Here is a 20,070-nt window from a genome sequence, read left to right on the forward strand (position 1 = left end):
CTCTGGAAACAGCATCAGTGTGTGTGTGTGTGTTTTTTTACTGGCTAAGATAAGGAAGAGAACGGGAAAAAATTACATAAGATCTGCATTTAGATTCAGGATGTAGCCAAGGATACATTTTCCTCCACTGAACTGAACAAGATTACACTGTCTTTATTATTATGTTGCTCAAACAGTTGTCTGTTAAACTCGATTAGTTTCGTGCAGTTATTCCAGTAATTTATCTGTCCACTGATTCCAATCATTTATTAACTTGTTTTCATTTCCAGTTTTGAAACAGCATACTTCCATTTCTCTGTGATATTTCATGGCTTTTCTTCTCAGTGAATTCATCAACACCATCATTTCCCAACTGAACCCTTCCGCTTTTCCTACACTTTGTTCTGGCTAGTCCTTTTGAGACTGTTAAATCAATTTGTTTGAGAATCACAAACATGTCCAGACTTATTTGGCATGACCCTCTGTGTTTACAGCATACAGAAACAATTACCAGACCTCACTAATGTTTCAGGGTTTCCAGATTAATGCAGTGAACAAGGATTTAATTTACCACTGTCATTCAGAGAGTGAGCAGAGACGGGAAACGGAGACCTCCCACGGGTGGACAAAAGTAAATATTTTAACATGGAATTGGAAGCACTTGCGCAGCTTGTTTTTTGAAGTCCTTTCTGGGCTTTCTCTATTTCCTCTGCAATTATTAATGGCTTGCTTTGTCACTGCCAATCTCCTGAGTGCCCTGTTTGAGGAAAACCAACTGTATCCTTTGTATGTTTCCCCTTCCCCCCATATGTAAAAATGAGAGAGAGAGAGAGAGAGAGAGAATGTTTGAGTTGAAGTTCAGGTGCTTGATAAAAGTCTGGCTGATGGCTGTTCCACAGGAAGACAGATTATTCAGAGCTCTTCACAGTGGTCAATGTCGGACAGGTCTGCTCTAGTTTCCAGTTGGCAGCTCATCCTCTGGCAGGTGTGGACATGCGATATTTGGCGCCACAGGAAGCAGCAGATATGTTTGAACTTCCTGTCAGGTGGCAATGGTTAAGCGCTGTAAAGCCTGCACCCTGTTTCAGTCTGGGCTTGATTTATTTTACACACTGCAAGAATCGCAAAAGGATCCAACAATGATCTTTGTCATGTGGGAGGCTGTTTTTGACTCAAGCCATTTCTTCTGTACGCTCCTCCTGAGATCCATTCAACTGACAAAGAGCTGAGAAGTTCTGGGATTTATTCAGTGCAGAGTGAAAAAAAGAGAGCAATTGATCTTGTGAAGGTTGGCAAGGCTAAAAAAAGTGCCATAAAGTAAAATCAACTTGAATATCAAAGGAAATATGATGAGAATATGGGGGGGGGGGTTGTACATGACTATAAAACTGGCACATGTAAAAAAAAAAAAAAGTATCAAAGAATACATGAATGCATTGGAGGATTTCATCATAAAGAGGACATCTGGATGGATTTTCTGGAATGATGGATGAGGTAAAGACCTCCTTTGCCGCATTAATTTGGGGCCTCCATTAATTAAGGACAGGGAGAGGGGCAGTCTTGCAATGTAAGATAATATCTTGGCCCATTGGTTCAGCCTTTCAGCTGAGAATTCAGTGTCTGGCTGTGAGACTAACTTAGGACGAACTATTTTTATCCCTTTGGCCATTTTTCAGGGTATGTCGATTCTCTTTGAAAAGCCATTTGGTGCATCATCTATAGTGATTTGAGATGTACTTACCACCTGACACCATCTGCATCTCAGAGGTGCATGTGTCAGAGAGAGAAAGAGAGAGAAAGAGAGAGAAAGCCCCAGGCAGGTGCAGAGTATGAGGAGCTGCTGGAGAGTTAGAGCTGTGTTCCTTACTGTGCTGTCACAGAGGCTCTCAGATTCCCCTCAGTGATCGTAAATCCACAAACGTGGTGGCTTGGAGGGTTTTGCTGTTACTCCAGCTTCAGTTCTTTTCTTCCTGGTCCTGCTTTATGGAGATGTCAGGCCAAGGATGGGGGTGAACGCAGCAGGTCCCCAGGAAGGAATGAATCTTCTAAATAAAGAGGATCCAAGAGTCAATCACTGATGCTTTTCACACACAAGGGGAAATGCTACTGCCGTTGGAATGAATAATGCATTGCATGACAGCTTATTTCCCCGATGAAGTATCTCTCAGATATCTCTCAAAACTGACCCTGGACCGGCTCAACCTCCCCACACAGCACCCTAACTGTAGCCCTTGATTTAAAGAGTGTTAAGTGCCTGGCAGCTGGTGCTCGAGTGGTCTTGGCACTGCACCACCTGGTATGGGGGGAAATGCAGTCTCATGAAAACAAACAGATAATCACTCAGTCTTTGAGAATGTATTTTTAAAAATATACATGACAGTTTATTGAAATGGAATCACCAAAAGCTGCATATTCTACAGTTTATAAAGAGTCCAATTTTTTTTGTTTGTTTCTTTTTTTTTTATCACAGATTTAATCTCTACATGTTGATCATGCCAGAAAATTTTGGATGCACGCAGTTCTAAAGCAACAATACACTGAATGTCCAGATTTTTTTTTAAGATGTTGGATACCTGTTTGTCAGACTGCCGATAATAACTACCTACTCTGTTGTTGTCAGCTTGAACGTCTCACTCAGAGATGTTGATATTTGCTTTCCCCACTTGTGACCACCATTGTTAACATACTAGAGTTATGTCACAGACAGAAATGTCTACACCAAGACTGCTAGATATGCACTTGACTTTAGATGACATTAGATGGCATTGTGTTTACTGAGAGGGAAAGGGAGAGACAACAAGAGTCAGAGAAAGGAAGACCTGGGGATAGAGTGAGAGAAAGGGAGAAAGAGAGAGATACCCTGGGCCTCGTGACCAAAAGATCTAAAGTGCATAAAAACTGAACATGTCCTTCACTGACAGGGACTAGTGCTTATTATACATAATGATGGACATCAACGAAATTCAACCGGTCAGTTCAACCAGATATGTTTGTAAACATCCACTGTAACAGAAAGGCACCAACGTAAGAATAAAAGTATCCAGACAGGAAAATATGTATGGCTGGTTGTACCTTCATCCTCATCCAGACACGTTACATATTTATATAGTAAGTCATCATTTTTCATTGATATCCAAGTATTATAACTAAATATCGATAACCCTAACCCTAACCACAGACACAAAGAAAGATATATTTTCATTCTTCGTTTTAAAAATATGAGGTGTTCTGAAAAGATTGGTGTAATTTGATGGGGGCCAGTAAAATATCCTCACATTTTCAAACATTGCAATACTTGTGTGTATAGCTTGATGCCAGTGTGTTAAACGTGGGAATGTGAGGTTGGAGATGGGCATTAAAAATGGCCAGACTTCAAGTGGTGGTTATGCTGGCTCCTGAGACATGGGGTGTACTGTCTCTATGTTTCTGGGGACACTATCAGCAGGAAGGAGACAGGAGGTGGTAGGCTGAGCTTTTGGGGGGAAGGGGGAGTTGAGAATACAGAGCAAGAAAGCAGGCCCTGATAGTTTCCATATGTCTTCACGGTTTTCAAATCAAGTGCTTCACCTCCTCAAACATTATGAAAAGCCAGCGCGGGCCCGGGGAGATATAAAAACCCTGTACACGGATTTGATCTGTCACTGAGCACCTGTGTGTGGGGATAGATGAGGAACAGCCAGTGCACTTTCTGTTCCTCCGCCACGTCATTAGGACAAGAGATGGCTCGTTTTTTTTTCCCTCTATCTCTATCTCTTCATTCCACCTGTGTTCGAACCCCCTTTCCTCCCTTTCGCCATCTGTTTTATCTCTCTCCCTCTTTTTCTCTGTCTGTCTCTAAAGTTAACTGTCTCCTCATGACACCACAGCGGTTTTGCCCTTGACTTCCATATCACTCACGCCTGCTCCCCCTCACCCGCCCCTTCCCAGTTCCCCTACACTCCGTCCCTCTCTCTCTCTCTCCCTCTGTCGTTCTCTCTCTACGTCCATTTCTTTAAATATTCATTTCCGTCAGGGATGTTTGGCAGCTCTTCCTGCTCCTGTCTGACTCCCCTCCCTGGGAAAGGTTTGTGGGAAGTTTTGTGAGACGCACAGTGGCCATGTATTCTGGCGCCTGGCTTCGCCCATAGAGCTGTTTAAGGGGTGTGTGGGTGACGCCACAACAGGGTGCTTCCCTGGCCCACCCAGACCCTCACCATACCAAAACTCTCATTGTTACCAATATTAATCTCCTGACTGGAACAAACATGCTTTTTCAGGATCTGCTCCATGAGATCTGTTTGTCTGTATTGGCTGTTAATACCATTAAAGTAGAGCAGAGTTTGAATATGCAAGCCAGGAAAGAGGTAGAGAAGAAGGTGTTTAACATCCTCAGATGTGTAATACGCGTATTAGATGATGAGAGTGGTTCAGTGATGACAGGTGAGCATCCGGTAAACAGCGTCTTCACAAGTGTAGCACATTTATCACCACTCGAGGTGTGTAGAGGAGAGCAAAGCACATGTTGGGTTTTTGAGCCTATATCCATGGTAACAGTATAACAACTATTGTAATGACTATAACAGCTAACTCGGCTATTTGAAAGTTACACCAGATGCAGATTTTTTGTCATTTGTTCCGAGCTGTAGGGTTATACCCCGAACAGCTTTGCTCCATGGTATACAGATCTATCTATGTGCTGTTTAACAAACTCATGACCTTCAGACTCAAGACGCTGTGCAGTTGTAACTGTATGGTTTGGAGGTAAGGGACATCCCAGTCCAGTTCTAGCCATAAACTGTGGGCTAGCGTATTTGAGCCAGTGCACAACAGACCATGTAACTGTCCAAGAGGAGCACAAGTTATTGTTGTTACCACACTAAACAATACAGTGCATTGTTGCTAGGCATGCCAGAACCTATGGGTATCTGTAGAGACTCGTTTTGCAGTTTCTCACAGGTGGTCTGGAGAATGGGAGAGAAAGAGAATGGGGGAAAAAAAAAGAATGGGGAAGGAAAGACTGTGCATCTGATTTGAATTCTTTGGTGGTTTCCACCAAACCTCCAAGTCTGCTCTAGTAACAGGGAACCTCATCTCCATATGCTGGACCTCACAGCATTGCCTTCATGTATCTGCCTGTCACAGGTACAAAAATAACCTGCTGCAGGTCCCGAGCTTCTCTGCTGACAGTCCAAGGCCCTCACATACATTTCAGTGTGTGTGTGTGTGTGTGTGTGTGTGTGTGTGTGTGTTTGTGTGTCTGGTCTAAGACTGCAGAGGTAGTATAACATCTTTGTAGATTTGTTTTTCTCATCTTGGCAATGGACTAAATGTAATTTATCTTAATGTGCTGTTGCTCTGGCCAGAAGCAAGGGGTGGGGAGCATCTATGGCTCAGTCATTGCACTGTGAGACTCCAGAAATCCCTGGTAAACCTGGACTCATCGTTGGATCTGTGCTTCACTTCAGGCCAAGGGTATAGTTGTGGTTCCACTGGCAAATCATCTACAGTCATTGCCTTTCAGTGTCGCCTCCTGTCTGATTCAGCAAAAGAGATGTGTGGGGTTTTTTTTCTTTTCAAGTGTTTTTTTGTCAGTTTTCCAGCAGTTTATCTTCACCTGCTGGTGTTGTATTGCTCTCCTGTGAAACACGGTCCTGTAACCCAATAAAAAGCAAAAAGTTGTTTTATGATGATGAACACTGACCAGGTCCAGTGTCAGCACTGCCAGGTCATACTTGCTTTATTTTCATTTGTTTTGAATAGGTGCCATCAAGAGAAGCTTTCTAGGACACAACACAAACAAATAACCCGGTCCAGTCACAGAAACCCAACCCAGCTCCTTATCAGCTCAGACAGTTTTATTTTTAATTTCTCAATAAACAAAGAATTCCAAAGAAAGATGAAGCAGTTAAACACAATACTTATTTAGCCTATTTGCTAGTTAGCTAGAAGTAAGTCAAAACCTGAGTGGATGAATGGATGAGAAATGGGTGGATGCGGAGCCTCCTAAAAATCAAGTTCTCTGCCCTTTCTGTTCTCCTCACACATGATCTGTGTCATGCAGATGTGAATTCCGTACCTGAACGTGACTCTGGCCATGTTTTGTGGTTGCTGACGTTGCACAAGTTAACAAAAGATGTATCCTACATGTGTTTTCTAGTGATGACATGTTTTTGCTTTGGGAAAAAAGGCAAAGATTACAGATACACACTACATCCTCCCTGTGTATCTAAGAATTTCTTATTGACTCGAATAGATAACATATCATAGCGCTAACATGTGTGGTATGTTTAGAAAAGTCAAGATATGTGAGTAAAGAGGTGTTGCAGTTTAGGTTACATGTTTTCTAAGCCTACAGAAATAATGATTTTCCTATATAAAACAGTAACCAAGCCATTTCAAAATATTAGACCCTATGCTTCTAACAGGAGGCAGTGATTCACTACGATGTCAAGTCAGATACAGTTACGTGACCAGTTGTTCACTCATAGTGCTGGTTACCACTTTGACTCACAAGATTTGTCAGCCTTGGAGTAACTCTTCTCTGCTTTGTCACAAAAGTGTTTTATTATTATTATTATTATTATTATTATTATTATAAAACTGTGCACCTTTTTTAAACAATGAACAGTGAAAGTAAGGAGAGAGTAATTCTGTTCTTAGGCATAATTCTTCCCTGTATTCTCAGTTGACAGTAACGCTGTTCAATTCAATTTAACAGCTTGAACAGCTTCTTTTTAACTGCTGTCTTTTCCTCGAAGTGCCTAATACAATTCTCAGGCCTGAGCATTTTGCAGTGAGTCAAAACTGAGGACAGAGGAGGCAGAACTGAAGAGTCCCCAGATAAAACAGACTGACAGAGGCTATAACTGTGAGCTGTGCTACAATGCTATGAGCTAACCTGAGTTCGCCCCAACCTCCATAAACACATAGGAGAGCCTTGTTGTTCAAGGAGGCTCCCTGCTCAACACAACCATTTGGGCAAGAGTAATTAAACCTAGAGGGCTCAGCCTTGGAGCCGTGAAGGTGTTTATCAGACTCTATATTATCATGTCCACACACTTTGGTTCCCAACCTCCAATGCTTCCTCTTGCAGTCGTGTGGATATAAGGGGGCACATTTACATCCTCTCACCTCTTTAATTTGGTTTTCAAAGTCTTAAACTTTTTATGATAAATATGGGAATATTTTCAAAGAGCCCCACTAGACTGTAATCCTTCAGGTGGCAATTATTTGACCAGACTTCAGAGAATCATATATGCTAGCAAATACTTAACACGGGCTCACATAGGTGAAAGGTTTTGTCAGTTGAAGGAACAGATATTGCTTTATTAACCTTTTGGTTTTACACATTTTCAATTTGTGAATCAGTTTCACTGAAAGCGAATCAAAAACTATCAGAATATTTCTGACTTAAAATGAACGCTAAAGTCAACCTTTTTTTGTCAAATGTCTAATATTAATTTTAGCCTAATTTTACTCTAGTATGAAACTACAGGCAAATATGGAAGACTGTTTATTTTTAAAATTGAAAACTGAATACAGGAAATGCAGGCAAAGAATGAAACAACAACAATGAGAGATAAACAGGTTAGAATATGACAAAAAATGAGGGGATGAAGAGGAGGAGATGGCATTTTGGAGCTAAAGGGAGGAATTTAGGAATTGTGAGATTTGGGAGCAGTTTGTCGGGAAACGGTAGCCGGAGACAGACGAATTCACAGATGTTTTAAAGTGCTAATCTAATCTCAAGGCCAGACCTTTCCCCCCCTCTTCCTCTTCACTTCTTTCTTCCTCCTCCACTTCTTCCCCGTCTTCTCTTTCTCCTGGTTTTGTTGGAAGGGATAAAATGCTCTTTAATCCTTCTCAGGAGCATCATGTGCTGCTCAGATGTAATCGCTCCACTTATTCATCTGCCTGTTAGCGCGCTTGTTTTTGGAAGTCAAAGCCATGTGCAAATGCAATGAGTACCTTTACTCATACTCACTGGGAATAAAAACTCAAGTGCAGAGAAAGCTAAAAAAAAAAAAAGAGGGGGGGTATCTGAGTGAGGAGGGCAGGAATGGTGGTTACTTTTTTTTCTTTTCTTTTCTTTTTTTTATAATGTCACCCCTGGTGACCATCTATCATGTTCAATGAACTCTCATTTTTTTTCTCAAGCAGTTATTTTATTCATGGCATAGCAGTCATTCTCTTCTCATCCACCAAATCTCCCCAATAATTATTTCCTTACAGTTATGGTTACAATAATAATAATAATAATAATAATAATAATAATAATAATAATTAAAAAACAGAAGTAATCATGCTGCCCATATGAAGTTAAAAAAAAGTGAGTCTATTTAAGCTCACATTCTGAATCAAGACTTCATTGGAAAGTTCTATCACCCCTCCCCACCCCACCCAACACACAAACTTTTTTTCTTCACTGAATTGCTTCTTGCTTTTCCTCCTCTGCTTACTCCTTTGCTTTCACTGGAGAGAAATAGGAAGTCTGTGTTATACAGTAGCCACATTGAAATATGGTAACAACTCCCTCAGATACATAGGAAGTCCATGTTCAGGGTACAATTCTTACTGTGCTGAATGTTACAGAAAAATCAGTTTAACCCTCATCCTGTTCGAGGCCACCCACAGTGAGGGGCACACAGAGTCTTGGTTCCAGGCCAAAAACATTGGGTTAGAAATGACAAAATATTCACTGAAAAAGTAACAGTGTGTCTTGAAGCCTAAGAAAGATTTCGACATATGTGAATGAGACAGAAGTCATAGGAAGGTAAAAATGCAAAGAGCCAGAATGGTTCTGCTCTGTTTACTGCAGTTCTGCTTTTGTTTACATGGATATTGCTAGTTGCTACTGACCCCCAGTCCCTGTTTGTGAAGCACATCAAATGAGAAAGCCATAAAATACGTTCTATGATGATTCTGTCTTGGCAATGACGCCCCCCCCATCCCCCCTTCACTACTCCTCTATGAGCTTCATAACATCTGGAGAAGGAGTGACATCTATGAAGTAAACAAGTGAACAGTTATGCACATGGTCTCTCTCTCTCTCTCTCTCTCTCTCTCTCTCTCTCTCCTCTCTTTTTCTGTATAGCTGGCTGACCGACTCACAATCAGACAGTGTGCTCGGTTGCTGTATTCATTGAACTGAGGTTTACCTAATTACTAAAGCACATGTAAAATGTAAGACCGTGTTTTCCCACAGTCAGTGCTACGAGCGAGTCTCTGTGGTTTTTTTTTTTTATGCTGGCTGTTTCTTGAGAGATAAACTAATCAGAGGGAGCACCAAAGGCCTGCCGTAACACAGGATACAGACAACAGCCGAGTCAACACAGCCTGCAGCCCAGTCTGCCCATTAAAACCTACACTCGTGGTACTAAATTGATATATCTCTACATCACAGCCACCTCACTGGACACACAGCGAAAGAAGGAGAGAGAATGAGGGAGACAGAGGAGTAATGGAGGGATGGGGCGGGTGGGGGAGGGACGAATGTGATTTCCAGCCGAGCAGGGACAGCATCCGCATCGAGAGACACCTGTAAAAACATCATTTTTCATTCCGGGCATCTGGGGAAGGAGCAGGCGGCAGCACCGGGAGGAGGGCTGGGGGGGTGATGGTGGTGGGGGGGCTCGGTGTTTGTCGCCCATAAGTCTTTATCCAGCTTTGGATTTCCACAGCACCGGCTCACACCGAGAGGGAAAGCAGACGGGGTTTCCAGGAAGCGACGGGATACGGGCTGAAGACTGCTCGCTGGCCGTTAGCCATCCTGACTGCTACTCCACCCACTTTGCCGCGCTGCCCCCACCTCTGCAAGCTCCACCCACCTCTCACACAAGCAGGGCCAGCTTCCGTCTGCCCAAGGCTTCACACTTACACACGAACCAAAGGAACTAACCTTCTCTTCAAGGTGGATCTACCTCTGTACCTTTGAACACTAAAATAAAAACTCTCCCTTTGCCTTAGGACTGTGTTCTGTAACTACAATATTTATAAGAGGATATAATTAGATTAAAATTTTGAATGTGTGGTGGTGAGTCTTCACATCTGTGATCCGTTCGTAACTCTTACCACACACGATAATGTACAAACCTGGTTCAGTAGAGAATCTTCCCAAGCTCAATAAGAACTGCATGACCTGTCCAAAATGTGTTTGTAAGCATGCGAGTTCAAGCCAAAGAAACAAACTTGATTGTGTTACATAAGCAGTTTTGTTACATATATGATCATAACTAAAAGGCCAGCGAAAGAGCCCTCGCACATAATACAATAAACAGAGACAAGCTTCGTTATTTCAGCTTCAGCCAGTGTAGGAGGGGAAAAAACAGCCTTTTCTATTAAATGTGAATGTCATTGCTTTTATACTTGTGTGAAAATTTAAGAAGGTCAAGTGAGAGGAGGTGGTCACCTTTTTAATACTGTTTATGCCTGTTAAACCTTTGTCACAGTGCGTTACTGTCTGATTACGTTTGATATGAACAGGGTTTTTTTGGAATTAAGCTTTTGGATGAGCAGCAACCCTCAGGAAGATTATTCAGCCAATAAAGAAGCATGACATAACATGGGGTGGGACTAAGCAGAGGAAACTGACACTGTCTTTAAAACCCATCAGTTATTCAGAGGCCCAATCTAGCTTTCCAACATAGACTCTTCCGGCCATGTGTGTGGTTAGGGAGGCAGGTCCAGAGAAAGAGTTGCTTTAATTACATTTCAATTACACTTCTAAAGAATAGTCCAGAATTCCAGTTTTCTGTTGCTTATTTGCATTTTTAATTCATTTTTAACTGAACACATTAAATATGTCAGAGTCAGAGAGGCACCTGAGCATGCTCGGAAGCCAGCGTTACAGTAAGTGAGTGATAGCACAGTCCTGAGCCGTCGACTAACATACCGAATGCACTAATCTGCACGGAGGTTCCAGTGAGAAGGGAGAAGCTGCATTCATGGTTGATTTTTTGCAGAAACAACCGATTTTGTATGTTTGACTGGATCAGGGCCACTTGTCTGCAGCATATAGCTCAGCTTAGCTCCCATCAAGTGCACAGACTAGCTTGCTTGACAAAAAAAGCCATATCTCCTGTGTTGAGGATCCACCCAAATAACACCACAACTTAGCATACCACTACGCTTGCACACTCTAAGACATGCTTAGATTCATACAGATTCACAAAAAGTTGACATATAAATGTGTACAGGATGGCAGATGCAGACTTAAGCTCTTTCTGTCACACACTCACACAAATACACACACACACAGAAATAGGAGCCCAGAGGTGGTGAGCCGCTGACAGCTGGTAAGGAGTGATATGTAAGGGAGATCTAGACCGTTCCAGCTGGGACTGGCCACAGCTGGACAATATCCAGAAACACACACACACACATGTACACACACACACAAACATACATACAGCAGAAGTCTTAAAGAGTTCAGTCACTCTCACACACACTCACAGGAGATGAGTGCCACACTAAACTTGAGAGCTGACCATAGAGACTGTAACTTTCACACTTTCCTTACCACCCACCGCTCAGTGTCCCTGAAGCATGGAGACAGGCAGGGAGTCTTTTCATCACGGTAGACCGGTGGTCATGAAAGTATGTGAGCTGGTCTGACCCACTCATTCATAATGTGAACAGTGAACTGCAGGTGAACACAGAGACCAGTGAAAGGTTGGTAACTGAATAATACTCATGTTTCTACTTATGAATCAGAAACAGATGTAAGGGAATCAGTTGGACAGTGAGAACTGACAAGATCATGCAGAGATTTGGCAGATGGCAAGATCTTCCTATTCCCTCCAGCACACACACACACACACACACACACACAAACACACACACACACACACACACACACACACAAACGCAGTGTGCCTGAGTTCCGTTTCAAACCCAAATTGATCTGTGGCCCATTTCCTCTGACCAGAGCCCTTAGGCCAAAATCATGACTGATATAATTAATTTAGATCAGTACTGCATGCTTCAGGCACTCCTGAAGTCCTGTTGGATTTTGTTTCTACCAACATACTACATGTCTGTGATTGGCTGAGGAATGTACACACCTGTTTCACAGATGTAAAATCAGATCCGCCTCTAATCATGTGGGTAAGTTGAAGAGTGTGGATGTGCACAACTCTCACTTACACAGAGTCAGTCTGTGAGGTGAATTTGGTGAACAGTTTAAAATATGTTTTCTCTGAAAGTGACACTCTGTGATGTTTTCTCTGAAAGCGACACTCTGTGGTCTGTTTTTTTTTTGGGAGGCGGGGGGGTGGTTTGTCATTTTGTTCTGTTTATTTTTACACACATTTTCACAACGCCTTCAGGCAATGTCAAGGCTTTTTTTTATAGACTGTTGTTTAACGGATTCTCATCAAAGGGAAAGGCAGCACACTGATAAAATATACTTACCAAACTCAGAACAAAACCTCTTGCAAAAGTCAAAAGCAGTACTGATATACTTTTTTTTCAACTGTTCATTTATGCACAAGCAAACAGTTGGTCACGACTTGTGTGATAACAACATTGGTTTCAAAGTACACTTGACACACGCCTCAGTGTATTACAATTCAATAAGCTACAAGTCTTACGGTTGGAGATATGTCTGTAGCATTGCAGAAACATTCGAGCAACTGTCTCTTTTTAACAGAGATTATGTTTTAAGGCTGCTGAAATCTGCGCATCCAAAGTACACATTATAATGATGTTACCGCTTGTTTTCAGCTCTGTTGTATGATCACTGTTGATACTGGTATCAGTTTTAACTGACTTTGCAATAGCTATAGGATCTCATAAGCAGACATCTTCAATATTTGTCAAGATTAAATACACCATACTTGTTTGCTATTTAAATATACATATATAGACATATTCTTTAAATTAGATTTACTTTAAAAGCATTTTTAATGAAACAACTTTCTAATAAGCATCTGTTTCACACTGTGGAAGTTTCTTGAGACCGGAAACATCAAACATAAAAATTCACTTAAATAATAACAATACACTCAAACAATAGCTATAATAGGTTCTCAGCATTATTGATGTGTGTGTGTATGTCTGTGTGTGTGTGTGTGTGTGTTTTTAAATATCTGATTCAAAGCATTATCAGCTGCAGTGTAGAGAGATAATATGCACTGTCCTCAGGAAGACATGTACAGTACAAATAGCTTCTACTCTGGTTAAAGTCTTTAAAGACCTAAGTCTCTCGTTTTTTTTTTTTAATCAGTGAAACTCTTCAGTGGAATCCTGCGGAGCAGCAGTGACGTGATGACGGCGAGGGAGGCGAGACAGAACACGGAAGAGACACACAGCAACACTGACACAATACGTGGGCGTGAGGTGGGGCGCAGGCAACTGCTGTGTAAGTGATTCACACAAAACCGTTTTTGGAGGGCTTGTTAATCAGAGTGAGAAGAGAAAGCTGCACGATGCTGCCGTACACACAGATATGTAGCTTCACACGGAGCAAAAAGCCGGTGGCCCAAGGGGATCATGGGAAAGGATTCATGCTTGAAGACTCTGCAGTTTCAATAAAAGCTTCGAGACATGATGAGACAGTTCTTCATCTGTTCAAACCTTCTGTTTCACCATTTGACATCGGTTTCGTCTTCTCAATTACCTTTACCCCTCTTTGTCTCCCTCACTGTTCCAGTATTTCTACTTCTCTCTCTCGCTCTCTCCCTCTCTCCCCCCCTCCCTCTCTCTCTCCCTCCCTCTCTTTCTATCTATCTACCTCTGTGCCTTGCTACCGGCAACCGCAGCCCTCCACTACCATGTCTTGGTAGTTTTTCAGCACCACCCGGTCATTCTGATCCAAGTAAAGCATGGCAATGGGACTGAGGGAGGTGGGAACACAGCAAGGCCGTGGCACCGCGCCGTTCACTGAGTTCACCAGTGTCTGTACCATGGCATGACTGGAGGAGTTCATATGGTCAGACAGGGGGAATCGGCACTCGCCCAGGCAGAAGAAGGCATGGTAGCCAGTGGGAGCCACGATCCACTTATTCCAGCCCACGTCTTTGAAATCAACGTAGAGTGGGTGGCGACGACATCTGGCCCTCGAGAGCCTTTTGAGCTTGGCTGCTCTCCCACCATTTCGCTTCACTCTCCTCTCGTTCCACCCCTCTGCCCAGTTTTCCTCTCCATTCCAGGCCCTACCTTCCCTGCCCCTGCTTCTGCCCCTACCCTGCCTCCCTTTTCCCTTTCGTCCTACGGGGATTCTCTTGCCAAGAGCTACGAAAGGCTCGCTACGTCCGTCATGGCTGTATGTCACCAGCAGGGGTCTCTGCCGAGCCCAGCTGGCCTCATCCTGTCCAGCTGACCTTCGCACCCTCAGGTGTCCATCTGTGTCCACTGCCTCCATGGGATGGCTGACATTCTCTGGGGTCACCTCCAGGATGAATGACAGGCTCCCTGTTTGATCAGCTGCCTTAAGAAACAGCTCCCCTCCTAGGGGAAACACTTCCCAGGTGTAACTGTCCTTTGTGAGACGTCGTGACTGCAGTAGCTTGTGTTCCAGCTTACTGGGATCCTCAGAATGGTAGAGGTGGACCATGTGGGGTACCAAGCCTCTGCCAGCTTCCCCTAGCATAAAACGTAGCTCTGCAGACACCACAGTCTCATCCTTGGGGATGGAAGACACATTGAACAAGATGTGGACTCTGTCAGATGCTCGCCTTTTCTCTGGAGGGGCCGACGGACCTGTGGCCTCTATGAGTGAGGGAAGAAAGGAGAGGAAGAGAGAGAGAGAGAGAGAGAGAGAGAGAGAGGAGAAGTGAGAACTTTAAGTGAGTGATTTGCCTCTATACAGTGATTCCATTCCATTAAAAGTTTATTAAAAACTTTTTCCATTGTGTTCTAACAAGAACCCCAATCTCATCGGCGTGAGTAATGGCAGAACTCAATCATAATTATACATTATTTGTCAGAACATTTTTCAAAGCTGCTCTACACCTCCCAGCCTCCTCCAAAGTCTCTGCACTGTGGCCAAGTCAGAAAGAAACATTGAGCTCGCTGAGTGAAATTTTTCATTGGACTTTCTGGCAGTGTGAGAAGTTTAATTTGACTTCCACACATTGCCGTGCTGTGTTAGCTGTGATCTAAAGCCCTGTAGCTGCCAGTATAATCAGGCTCGACTAGACTCCAGGGCTGTCTTTACCTATGTGGTGAAAGCTGCGTATAGTGTTGGCCCCTTGCACATGCTCAGTGGGAAAGCTGAAGTCTGGATCCTCAATCAGGTGATACTGCTCGGAGTGAAAGCGGTACAGGTCCAGCAGATACTGGGGAACTGGGGCGCCGGACTGAGGGTTGGGGTGGGAGTGCAAGCCCAGTCGGTTGAGCAGTAGGTTCTGAATAGTCTGGGCCAAACTGGAGTCTGGAGGACCGGGCAGTGCACCATTGTGCTGGGCGGAACCCCCCTGGTGACCCGATAAGGCTTGAGGTAGCAACAGGGTCATCAGAACCAGGAGGTTAGCAGGGAACATGGTGAGCCTGGGAGAGGAGAACAGAATGAAGAAGAAGATTGAAGAGTGGTAAAACGACAAATTTTTGTTTCAGGTCCTTTTGTTGTTTGTTTTTTCCTTGTTACACATTGAAACCAGAATAGTCAGCTAGCATATTGATTTGTTCCTTCTCTTGAAGTCAAAACATCCTGAATTATGGACTGGTTCAGAAGTAACAGCAACAATAAATTTAGTCTTTTCTGAATATGTGTGGTGGCACCCTGAAAACAACGCCCTCCCATGTCGGCTTATCCTTATCTCTGCCCCAGTGTCAAATCTGTTGATTTACAGCTGTTTGTTTGCTAGTTACATGCAGCTATAAAAATAGTCCAGCGACGTTTTTGTAGTTGTTAATTTATGGGTCTCCTTTAATAGTAAGTGGAACCATGAAATATACGGGAAGTTGGAGTAGTGAAGTGGAGGATATGGCTTCATTGTGCGATCAAAACACACTATGTTCAGCCCATTCATTCACTTTGTGTCCATCTGCAGTGATAGATTTGTCTGTGCTAAGATTAGCATTGGCTTTCGGACATCAACATACATACCCCTTGGTTTTGTTTTAGCAACCAAACGAATGATCTTGACTCAGACCAATGATCAACCATTGAGTCATGAGATTTGGTCTGAGATGTCCAAGGTCCAGAGAGCAGACGTCTCCCTCCCATGCCAGCTTTGGGCAATAGTCAGTTTGATCACCTCTTCACAAAGTCCTCCCTTACCTATGCTTTCCTCAGCTATGCTTCTGTCCTGATTTCAGCTCGTGTCCTGATTTCTGCTATAGTGTGATCAAGTGAAAAAGACTGAACTCTTAGTTTTAAATATCTCTGGATTTACTAGTCCACTATCTACACCAGGAATTTGTTCTATGAGACACAGACAACAGATCACCGTTGAATGTTTGGATCATGTGTGAAATGACAGAAAAAGGAATAGTTTGTTGATAGTTTTGTGACATTTGAGACTTTTTTTGTTTGTCTGTTTGTTTTTGAATGCACACCTGAGTCCAGCGTTATGGAAGTGTTTATTGTAGCTGTTCTTTTGTTATTGTGTAACAGGTTGTATAAGATACTATCTCGTTTTCACAGCTTTAGATTAGCTCTGTTGACTCCCATTCTGATATTATCTCTGCCTGGGATGGATTAGCCTGAGTGAACCAAGAAAACAGCTCACATGTTAAAAATGTTCAGCAGCATTTGACCAAATCAGTTTTAAACAGCGTGGGCTGGAGTTTGTTTTTCATGAATTACATAGGGGCTCGTCATTTGGACAATGTGTTCAGCTAAGTCAGTAGGCCTCCTGGAACGGTGTGTAACATGGCTGTTAACTGGTATGATAACACTTGAGTGTAAACTGAGATTACAATCACTGGGGTTTGTTAGGTTTGGATGATATTTATCTCCATGGCTTTCCACCTGAGACACTACAACCAATCTAGAAAAAAACACTGACGGCATAGTCACCGGTGTAAAGCATGTTTATTACCAAACGCAACATTTTACAAAATAATCATTTGTGATGCCATTAGTTTGAGTAGGAGCCAGGACTGGCTTACACTCAGTCTTAATAATAGTTGTATTGTATAAGGTTTTGGCTGGAATTGGTTTAGAACAGAGTTTGATTGGGGTGGCGTTAATGTTGGGAGGATGATCTTAAACTGCTCACCACTCTCTAACTAAAGCTGGTCCCTCAGTGGACAATCACAGTCAGTCAGACAGTGGGATACAGCCACAGCATTCCGGCAGTAAAACAGATTACGTTCCTCTTCATCTACCCATTCAAACACCTCAGTTTCTTACTGAGCGGTAGTTTCACAAAGAAGCAGAAAAAGCAATGCCCTACCCCCCAACCCCCACCCAACCATGGGCTGTTCTCCGAGTGTTTATCCAAGTCACATTTCATGGTGTCACACTCAAGATTGGATTCTCCTCACGTAGTCACTTCCCCTGTGAAGGAGGCAAATGAAGCATGACAGGGGAGAAGGGGCCGGGTTCTTGGCTTTATTAAATCTCTGTCTGACCCGCAGGCAGACGGCACGGTTGACCCTGGCAGACACAGGACGGCCAGGCACGTGCCATCGCCACGGCAATGTGACCCGCTGACCCCAGAGAGGACAGATGGTGAATGGACAAGCTGCAATACTTCATGTAGAGGGCCTGTTCCCACTCTCTCTCTCTCTCTCTCTCTGACCCTCACTATGACACTATCTGAATTCCTCTCCAGCTTCCTTTTTATCCCCCTCCGTCTTTCTGATACTCAATCCTCTTCCTTTTCTCGTTCTTTGCCTGTTTCTGCATCTGTCTCTTTTGGTATGCATATCTCTTCCTCCATCTCTCCCTCACTCGTCCATTTTTTTCTTCCTGCGTGTATTGGACATTGGATATTTATGTGTAAAAGAGTGCAGGGCTCTCTCTTTCTCTCTCTCTCTTCCTTAAACCATCTCTTTCTCTCTCTGTTTGTGCGGAAAGAGTGCAGAGTGCTATGGAGGCTTGGGGGCTAGGGGGCCAGGGTGTCTCTGTAGAGAACTGATTTATCCTCTGCCACTGTCTTCATGTTACACTCTGTCCCTTCACTTTCCCTTCCTGTTGTTCTTCCCGTCTTTCTTTCCCCAAATTCCATCTTTCTTGTTCCCTCTTTTCCTATTCTCTTACTTTTTGTCAACAAAGCACACCTCTACTCAAAGTTTGCATTTTACATGCCTTAAATGTGCTATTCACATTCATATGCATGCAGAAGCATCGCAAACACAGAACTCACTCACACACACACACACACTCACGCACGCAGGTCCTCAGTTGAGTGGGCATTATGAGATTTAGCAGATGGAGCAGACGTAAGAATAGACACAGTGAAACCTGTGGCTCCACTCTGTGTCATAGAGGAGATGAAATCATTAGAATAATATGTCAGGTAGCCTGAAGGCTGGTTTTATTGGAGTGTATTTGCACAGTACTATAATTCATCCCAGCTGGGCCAATTAAGAGAATAATCACACTGGCAGTGCTGACTTCAGTCTGCCTCCTACTTCACTACTGTACCTTAAGAGCAGTGTTTTCAACATCACCACAGACACATGGAGTACATGTGCACAAACACACACACACACACACACATGCAATGATAAATAATTTGTGTATATATACACACACCCACGCATACTCGTTCCCACATACATACACACACACACACACACACACACACACACACACGGACGGACGGATTCCTGCCAAGGTTCAGCTCGGAGCAGACGAGTTGAATCCCTAAGGATAAGTGTAGTAAACCAGACCAGACATCACCTCACAGAAACCTGCATAACTGTGGCGCAACATTCAGAGCTCTCAACACGCAACACGCTGTACCAATGACAATATCTCAGAATCACTCGCTGCCAGAGTTCTCCATAAACATTCCGCTGACATTAAACTAATGTTTCAACAGACTGGTTTTAACATTGTCTTAACATTATCACAGATGTTAAAAAAACCATTTTTCAGCCACCCTAGTAATAAAACATAAAACAAATTGATTTTCTTTCTACCCACAAACTTTCTCACTTACTTCGACATCAGTCATTTCAATGTTTCAACTGATCTTTTTTCAAGTGAGCCAAACAAAATCTTTGCAATCCTCTAAATTTTCCCTCCATAGATACTACTACTTTGATGGGCTGTGAGGGATTTGTGTCAGATGAGAAGTGTCTTGCAGGAAAAGGAAATCAGGCACATGTTCACATGAGAGCAGATAGCGGCAGACACTCAGTGCTAAGTCGTATGGTAAGAGCATAACAATTACATGATGTAAGTGTCTGACGTGAGAAAAGTAACAGAGAATGGAGATTTTGACATTCAGCAAAGCTCACACTGCTAAACAGAGATAAACAGAGGCAGACTTTGGCACTGAACACATAAGCATAAGCCCAAAGTCTGCTCGTGTCACAGAGAACTCTGCGTGCTGAAAACCACCGCCACACCGCGCGTGTGTTTTTTGGTCAGGATAAGCGGTTAGGGCTCTCATGCACCAGTTCTGTGTATGTGTGTGAGTTTGAGTGTGAGTGTTACTCACGTCCAGGTATGATAGGAAGTGTGCAGAGTCCATGGTTTATCCTTGAGCTCCAGTGTTACGGACCCTCGTCCCTCGCTCTCTCCTCCTGAGGACAGAGTGGACACGGCGGACTCTCTTTCTTTCTCTCACCCTCTCTCTCTCTCTCGCTCTCTCTCTGAGGTTAGCCTATGTAGCAGTGGTCAAGGGAAAACGTGGGGTTTACCTCCATGCTGGGCTGAGGGATGGATGACCCCCCCTGCTCATGCGCTCATCCTGTTGTCAGTTTCAGATAAGCGCTCACTTAAAAAAATCCACCGGCTTCCCTCTGGCTGCCTGACCTCTGTTCCTTACCTACTCCTCCCTCTCTCTGCTCCTGCCTACACCACTGCCTCTGCACTCAACACAAACAAACTGAGGGAAGAAAGAAAAGCACAGGAAAGAAGTGAGGGGAAAAAAATGAAAAAGGTAGAAGTTTCACCAACTGGTACAAAAAATTTCATCTACTCTCGTGCTCCCTAACTGACTGTCTCCTTTCTTCCCTCTCTCTGTCTCTCTTTCTCTTTTTCTCTCT

The 20,070-nt window shown here is 43.4% G+C and overlaps 1 protein-coding gene across 1 annotated transcript; it reads right to left on the reverse strand.

Moving 5' to 3' along the window:
* Window positions 1–12,965: 12,965 nt before the first annotated feature.
* Window positions 12,966–19,727, reverse strand: bmp16 (bone morphogenetic protein 16). Its single transcript, XM_030766961.1, has 4 exons — window positions 19,521–19,727; window positions 15,116–15,447; window positions 13,691–14,667; window positions 12,966–13,634 (listed from the first exon to the last, which is right to left on the reverse strand). The coding sequence occupies exons 2-3, from the start codon at window positions 15,438–15,440 to the stop codon at window positions 13,703–13,705; spliced, it is 1,290 nt and encodes a 429-aa protein (XP_030622821.1). The 5' UTR covers window positions 15,441–15,447; window positions 19,521–19,727; the 3' UTR covers window positions 12,966–13,634; window positions 13,691–13,702.
* Between the last annotated feature and the right edge of the window lie 343 nt (window positions 19,728–20,070).

Source organism: Chanos chanos, chromosome 2 (assembly GCF_902362185.1).
Source record: "Chanos chanos chromosome 2, fChaCha1.1, whole genome shotgun sequence".
NCBI lineage: Eukaryota > Metazoa > Chordata > Actinopteri > Gonorynchiformes > Chanidae > Chanos > Chanos chanos.